The following is an 8486-nucleotide window of genomic DNA, read 5'->3' on the forward strand; positions in this document are numbered from 1 at the left end:
CTAAACTGCCTATGCCTATTTTGAAACAGTGGCTGATGGTCGTCAATTCATCACCCAGGGGCAACATAATAATTGAGAGCAGCCAGTCATGTCCTCTAAGAAGTTTGTACATTTCCATGAGAGTTATTTACATTCTTCTAAACTCTGTAGATTATTGGCCCAATCTGCTTAATCACCCCTCGGAGGCAAATCCCATCCCCGGAGTCAGCCCAGCTATAAAAAAAACCTCCAGGTGCAGTCTCATTGAAGCCCTATACATTTTCCTTACCTATCCCTGTAGTTAAAAACACCTATAATAAGAAGGAATGTACACTTTGACCACCCACCCCCACCCCCACTTGATCACTTGCAGCTCCTGCATTTGAACTATTGATGGCTTGTGTATTAACATTACTCAATCACGCAACCTATCCTCATGCTCTCTAATCCAAAGATTCTATGCACCTACCACACTCTGTATAAAACACCTATCTCTGGCATTCCCCCCCCCACCCCCCAATGTTTTCCTTGAATCACCTTAAAATTCTGTCTTCTCAGTGGCATCTTGGGAAAAATGTGCTGGCTGTCCACTCTACCTATGCCTCTTACCAATTTACACACCTCTATCAAATCACCTCTTATGATCCTTCACTCTAAATAAACCTCAACCAAATTGTTAATTGCAAAAAGGGGGAGCCCAAGCACTGATACCAATGATACCCAATTGTCACAAACTGCCAACCTGAAAGTGATCTGTTTATTCCATTGTTTGCTTTTTATTTAGTAGCCAGTTCTCAATTCATGTCAATAATAAAAACAGAAAATACTGGAAGCGTTCAATAGGGTCTTGCCTAACGATAGTGGTAGAATTAACAGTTTACGTCTGAAACCTTTTGTCAAAATAGATGCTGATTTGCTGAATGTTTGCAGCGTTTTCTATTTTTGATCAGTACAGTACTCCAATTACATAGGCTCTAACCTCACTGGTTACCTCCTGTGTAGAACCTCATTGAAAGCTTTCCAAAAATCCAGTAACTCACATCTATTCCATTAGTCTAATTTTGACTCCAGAAGATTCATCAGACATGATTCCTGATTTCTATGTCGACTCTATTCCATCCTATTACTTTTTTTCAAGATGATCTGTGAATACTTTGAGTAACGACCATGTACGTGCTTATTAGGTGCGATAAGGCAAAACCTGAGTTTCATATCTAAGTAAATGTTGAAAATTAATATTCTACGTAGCTTTAGTGAGGAAAGAAAATGCAACACGACCTGAAAAAAAATGTAATACTGGGAATTAAAAGGGTCTGATTTATATTTTGCTTGGCTTTGATTGGGCTCGAGCACGTGGTTAAAATGGGAGGCTGCACGCGCGCTCATTTTGCGCGAGCGAGCGAGCTCGCGCTGCGCGATCGTTCCCAGGGCCGAGGTTGGAACCCAGCCGCGCGCCCGCAGTCACATGATTTCCGAATAGTCCAATGGGCGAGTGCCGGTCCGATTCAAATCGCCTCGTGGAGCTCTGTAGTCGGAACTTGGGACGGTTATTTGGAGTCGTGTTGTCACTGCTTTAGAGTTGCTTAGCCCACGTCGAGCAGGCAGACATGTCGAACAAACAGATTTACTACTCGGACAAGTATTATGACGACCAGTATGAGTACAGGTAAGTAGTTATGTCACCTCAAGTGATGCGCAACGGTTTCTAAGCGCCTCGACCCTGCAGTGAATGGGCGGAAGGTAAACACTGGTTGTTCCGACGCCGAGAGCTGACGTTTGTGTACATGTTTCTCTCCAATGATCGGGGATGGTGACCCGGGTTTTGGGGCTGGTGAGCAACGGTACGGCTCGACTCCATGGATGGCTGGGTGACCGCGAGCCGTTTGCCGCTGGTGCGTGACGTCAGGCACGGAGAGGGCGCGGTTAACGGACCCGACGCCATCTTACCGCCTGCTGCGCTCCGGTTACTGTACTTGCCGGCCCGGCTCCTCACAGAGGCCCAAGGCTGCGCTTGGCTTCTGGCAATGGCTACTTTCCATCCTGCTTTACTGGCCTACTTGCTGACCTGCAACAGCCCAGCCGTTAGCGGTGCGGTGGCGAAAGACCGGCATTGAGGAAAGGTGCTCAATGGCCACTGGTTGAGGGCTGCTGAGTCTGAATACTTAATGCATTGAGTCGGAATCTGTCAGATTTCTGCTTTTTTTTCCATTCTTGAAGTAGGTTCTGGATGGACCTCGAACTGACCCATGAATTGCTATCTCCATAGGCGCTGCACAACTATGTTTCCCCTTCCCCATTTCGGTACCTACGATACTTGGCCTGTTTATTTCTAGTTGATAAAGTTCACAATTTTGGGCATCAACTAAATTGCAAAAGTATCTTCTGAATAATAATCAATGAACGGCATGTTCTGACGATGGGCCTTTGACGTGAAACATTCAATCTGTCTCCGCGAAAGCCAGTGAACCTGTTGGGGTATTTCCATCTGCAGTTTTCCCCCTTTCATCAGAAGTTCAGTTGCAGTTTGTACCGTAATAAAAGTTGTCTGCTGGGTAGTGCTGAACATGTTACTTAATCACATCAGTGTATTGTGCGTCTGAAGTACAGAAGAGCTGTGGGGTTCAAAATTCAAAGTAAACTTATAAAAATATTTTATTTATTGAGGTACAGTGTGGAATAGGCCTTTCAAGCCACGCTGCCTAACAATCCCCAGACTTAATCCTAGTCTAATCATGGGACAATTTACAATGACTAATTAACCTACCAGCTGGCAGGTAGGTCTTTGGACAGTGGGAGAAAACCAACATGATCATGGAGAATGTACAAACTCCAGTGTGCAGAAGACAAACTGCAGATTTGAATTCTTATTCTCAGTATTGTCAAAGGGATCGTAGAGGTGAATGAAGTTATGCATGCTGGTTTAGGAAACTGATAGGGCCCTGTACTGGGCCTTCAGCCTACAATATTGTGCTGACCTTTTAATCTACTCTTAAGATCAAGCTAACCCTTCCCTCCTACATACTCCTCCATTTTTCTATTGTAGGACAATAGCCTCCCCAACCTTGTGGTGTGGGAACTAAGGCACATCTCCTACCTGTTGGCAAACATTGGGGGGGGGGGGGGGAATCTTTGGGTGCTGCACTTTTTGTAGCGGCGTGCCATGTAAATCTACTCAATGGTGGGGAGGGCTATGCCTGTAATGCACTGGGCTGTATCCTCCAGTTTCTGTAGCTTTTTCTATTCCTGGCATTGGTGTTTCTATACCACAGATCATGATGCAACCAGTTTGGACACTCAACTGTGTGTGGAAGTTTTTGGAGCCATAACAAATCTATGTGAACTTGTAAGAAAGTAGAGGCATTGTTGTACCTCCTTTGTGATGACACTTGTGTGCTGGTCTCAGGACAGATCCTCTGAGATGAGATTTGCTAATGGGGGCTTAATGATACTAATTAGATCAATTGGTTCATAAGGGCAGAAACACGCTGTCTGTCAGCTGTCAATAACACCCATCTATACCACCTCAGTTTGGCCCATTGCCTTCTATATGGTGACATCTGGTGTCTTGGAATGAGGTGCCTTCTGCAGCCTTAGATGGTGCATTCTGAATTTCAGCTAAATATTCAAGTCTCTTGTTTCTTACTCTTGTTTCCTTCTGGTTATAGTCACTTTTGCTAATTAAAAAAAACATCTGTGCTATCTATCCCCCTCATTGTGTGCCTCAATCAAGGCATCCATCCCCATCTATGATCTAAAGAAAATACACATCTGAATTTTGTCTCATTATAATGGAAAAACCCCTGGGGGGCAGCATTTGTGCGCTGTCTCATGTATTCACATCATACAGTGTGATGACTGGAATTGCACATTATTCCAGCTGGTATCATACAGTTGTGCCTTTAATCTCCTTGTGTTTGTTTCTGAACCAATAAAACCATCTGATATGTTGCATTATCCACTGGAGGTACTACTGCAGCCTTTATTGGGCAATGAACAGAAGAACCTTGGAATGCCATGTAGTTCATTTCCCTCCTTGTAAGCATCTTTATCACCTTAAGCTAAAGATCTCTGCTTTCCAACACAAAGGTAATTTTTAAAAATCAATTTGCCAGATTTCCCTGGATCCAATTGGGCTCTTGCCTTTATGTTCCATTTTCCAATAAGGGAACTTGTCAAAGGCAACAATGAAGTTCACAGACTACATCAGTCATGCTAATGCCACTACTCACTAAGCCAGCTCTGGAAAAAATTCAGTTCAATTGGTCATATGGAGCTCTAAAAGTTGTGCTACTGTTTTTGACTAAAACATCTGCTCTCTTCAGATGCTGCTTGATCTGCTAGATACTTCCCAAGTTTTCTGTTGTTTGATTTTAGCCCAAGTGCTAAGAGTTCAGCTCAAGGTTGAAGAGAGGGAGGTGGGTTACTGAGTTCTGGAATGTAATTTAGGGTGTAAGTAATTGGGCAAGCTAACAGAATGTTAAGTTTTTTGGGAAGGATAATTAGAGGTGTTCTGCTTCAGTTATAGAGGATGCTACATGTGTGTATTGGTATTCATACTTAAAAGTATGGTATTAGTAAATTGAAGGTGGTTCCATGAAGGTCTCATTGGATTAATCAGCATCCATGGAAGCGGAGGAATGATCATGGTTTTTTTCCCCTTACACCTAATTTTTACATTTGTGTCCTATTATTAATATATCTCCTGTGGGGAGACCAGACCTTTGTGGATGCAGTCTTATCAGGGTTGAATTTAATGCTGGGGCATAACTTGTTGATCTTTATTACACAAGGACACCAAGGTCTATCTAATGAGCTGACTTCCCATTTTTCTATTGTATTGAATCTGCCATGTCCTTGTCCATTAACAACCTGTATTTGCCCTCTTGAAATCTCTCTGCATTGTACTCAAAAGTCCAAACTCTGTATCAACAGCAAAGTCCTGTCATTCCTATCATTGATCATGTGTTTGTAAAGAGCAGACAGCTCAGATCTTACCCTTGTGGCATTCACCAGTCACAACTTCCCAACTTGAAGATAACCTATTCATATTTTCTGTATTCATGAACAATCCACAATCTATTTTTTATATTTGTCCTTTGAGGCCCTTTGTCGGTCAGGGTCAACCATGAATGTTGCATCCTAGCTGTCATACGCAAACCAGGGCATTACAATATGGAGAGCAGGCTCCCCCTCTCCTTGCATCTGATGAATCCAAAGGAATTTTGGATTGCACTTTGGAAGGATAAACCAAGGTAGAACATACAATGGTAAATGATAGGGCACTGAGGAGTGCAGTAGAACAGAAGGATCTGGGAATACAAATACATAATTCCCTAAAAGTGAACAGGTAGATAGGGTAGTAAAGAGAGCTTTTGGTACATTGGCCTTTATAATTCAAAGTATTGAGGATAAGAGTTGGAATGTTATGGTGAGGTTGTATAAGGCATTGGTGAGGCCGAATTTGGAGTATTGTGTGCAGTTTTAGTCACTGCATTACAGGAAGGGTATTAATACGGTTGAAAGAATGCAGAGAAGGTTTACAAGGATGTTGCCAGGACTTGAGAAACTGAGTACAGAGAAAGGTTGAATAGGTTAGGACTTTATTCTCTGGAGCGTAGAAGAATGAGGGGAGATTTGATAGAGGTATATAACATTGATGGGTATAGATGGAGTGAATGCAAGCAGGCTTTCTCCACTGAGGTTAGGGGAGAAAAAACCAGAGGACATGGGTGAAGGGGGGAAAGTTTAAAGGGAACTTGGGGGGGCTTCTTCACACAGAGTGGTGGGAGTGTGGAATGAGCTGCCAGATGAAGTGATAAATACAGGCTCACTTTTAACATTTGAGAAAAACCTGGACAGGTATATGGAGGGATATGGTCCAGGTGCAGGTCAGTGGGACCAGGCAGAAAAATGGTTCGGCACAACCAAGAAGGGCCAAAAGCCCTGTTTCTGTGCTGTAATGTTCTATGGAATGGCAAGGACTGAGACTATTTGGCACCAGTGGTGATTGTAGGCTTGCCAACCAGTCTTGAACTCAATGTTGGACTACCTTGGAGACTACAGCTACTGATTTCTTTACAGGGTTTACTCTTGAAGCCTTCCTCATGAGTGGGTATAACCGCAAGGCAGTGGATGTTTGCGTCCAGAGTTTTCCTTCTAAATGAGCTGCCAGCCACAGTTGACGAACTCAATCTGCCCAAATCAACTGTTTTCAAGGCACCAGTAACCTGTGTTTGCCCCTTCTTCAGTAGAAACTGTTTTGTTGGGTTTGGTAGCTAAGCCATACATGAAGGCCAGGAGCTGGATTTGGTTTTCAGATGCTATTTGAGAGACATACCATTGGGAGCATTTAATAGGTAGTGGAAGCTTAACCCACTACTGGTTATGACCACTTTAAAGTCCCATGTTGGCCACAAGGGATTATTAACCCAAGTTAGATAAGACCCATTTCGGATCAAAGTCCTGAAAGTTCAGATATCTCACCCCGGCCACCCTTCCTTAAATAGTGGATTTTAATACATTCCATTCTGTGAAATTGTTAAAACAGAAGTCCTTGGTTGTCAATCATTTTTTTAGTTCACTGATGTTTAAGGTAAATGTATTCTTGTTAGCAAGTCTATATGACAGTGTTACAGAATTATTGATTATATAACTGCAGAACTTTTTGATTCAAAAACAGGCATGTTATGTTGCCCAAGGAGCTTGCAAAGCAAGTACCAAAGACTCATCTTATGTCTGAGGATGAATGGCGGAAACTAGGTGTGCAGCAGTCTCTGGGCTGGGTCCATTACATGATGCATGAACCAGGTATTCTCTTTTAATCAATAAGAACTTGTATAGACTTCTCAAAGTTCATGCAATTAAATGTCTGCTATTGAAATAACTTGTCTGCTTCCCAGTCCACTATTCAATTTCTGTCTTGTGATTTATTTTTGAAGTTCGTAAGACTAGCAGAGTGAAGTATATTGTAAAATCTCTTGCGAGACTTAATGACACTTAATAGAAGTCAAAAACAAACTAAACAACTTCCTCACTTTTCTGCTGTGGAAACTGGCACATGTTGCTGAATGTTTGGATGTACAAGAAAGGTCAGTAGTATGTGGGCATGGCAATGGGGGAGGAAAAACATGACTTCAGAAATGGAGAAAGAACCATGTTGCCCACAGTTGGTTTGGAGGTATTAGCTCAACTCTAAATATTTGCCATGTTTGGGTATTAAATGTTTTTTTAATACAAGCCCCATGTGCAAAATAAATTGCACAGATGAATTCTTCAGGCTATTTTCCTACAAATGTGCAACTGAAGGGGCAAGGTTCATCCCAGATAAGAAGCTGGTTTTTAAAACTTGTATCAGTTTGCATGATTTCACTTGAAGGTGTTTGTATGGTGTTAATGGAAATGGGGCGTTGGATGGAGGCTTTTCATGATTTGAAAAGAACTTGATTGACCTTTGCCTATCCAAGGGATGTTTCATTTATAATGTTAAAAAGGTGCTCAAATTGTTCTCCATGTCAAATTAAATATGTTAATAGTGCTGTTCTACAATGTATCAGATTTTTTTCCTCACTTTTTTAAACCGTACTTTTTAAGTGGACTGAAAGCAATATGTTGGGTCAGAATGAAACAAATGTACCATTGAGGAAATAATTTTATATTGGGTACAGAATATTCTGTACAGAAGTAACTTTTTTGCTTGAAGTCCTGTTTTTTTTTAAAGATCTGATTATTTAATGTTTATACTGAAGGACTAGGAATCAGGCAACAATACTTGTAAATTAACACTGCTTTTTATTTCCAGAACCCCATATTCTACTGTTCCGAAGACCTCTTCCGAAGGACCAGGAAAAATAAATCTTCAATTTCTGGAAATTTCTGGGACTTCATGTAAATATTGTAGTATTCAGTGAATACATTAAAATTGTACAAATTCATTCAAACCTGTGTATGAGCTGTATTCTAAACAGCAATAGAGCTCATTGTGGTGCAGCGGGTTTAGACTGCTGTGAGACATATTTAAAAACAAAAGTACAAGGAGTCAAAATGATGTTGGTTCCACTCTTTAAAAAAAAATTATAGTTCTTTCTGTTAACTTTTTCCTGTAAACTCCATTTTGTCTTGTTTTCTTGATTGATGCAGTTGTGAATAAAAAAAAATTCTGTGTATTTGGTTTGTTGTTTTTTTTTGTGGGGGGGTGGGATTAAGTAACTACATGTAATAGACCCAGATTTTGAATTTGACTCTGCAAGTCTGGTTTGGTGTTTTTTGTAAATGTAACAACTTTCAATGGACTTGGATGTTATTTGCTAAATAAATTTTACTACGTCTATAATTTCCTTCCAGTTGGTTGTAGATTACAGGGCTTAGAGCACTCTTCCAAATAGTTACGGTCCCAGTTCATGTGATTTTGCTGGTATAATCTAAACTAGACAATGTTCTCAAATTACTTGGCAGAATTCATGTCATATGACTTCCTTGTCCACTCATCCTTTCATACAGATCTCCCACCT

At 41.3% G+C, this 8486-nt stretch overlaps 1 protein-coding gene across 1 annotated transcript; it reads left to right on the forward strand.

The window, feature by feature from the left end:
- The first annotated feature begins 1450 nt into the window (after window positions 1-1450).
- Window positions 1451-8141, forward strand: LOC140741474 (cyclin-dependent kinases regulatory subunit 2). Its single transcript, XM_073071718.1, has 3 exons — window positions 1451-1645; window positions 6659-6786; window positions 7778-8141. Exons 1-3 carry the CDS (start codon window positions 1587-1589, stop codon window positions 7828-7830), a joined length of 240 nt encoding a protein of 79 aa, XP_072927819.1. The 5' UTR covers window positions 1451-1586; the 3' UTR covers window positions 7831-8141.
- The last annotated feature ends 345 nt before the right edge of the window (window positions 8142-8486 follow it).

The sequence above is a fragment of the Hemitrygon akajei genome, chromosome 2 (assembly GCF_048418815.1).
Source record: "Hemitrygon akajei chromosome 2, sHemAka1.3, whole genome shotgun sequence".
NCBI lineage: Eukaryota > Metazoa > Chordata > Chondrichthyes > Myliobatiformes > Dasyatidae > Hemitrygon > Hemitrygon akajei.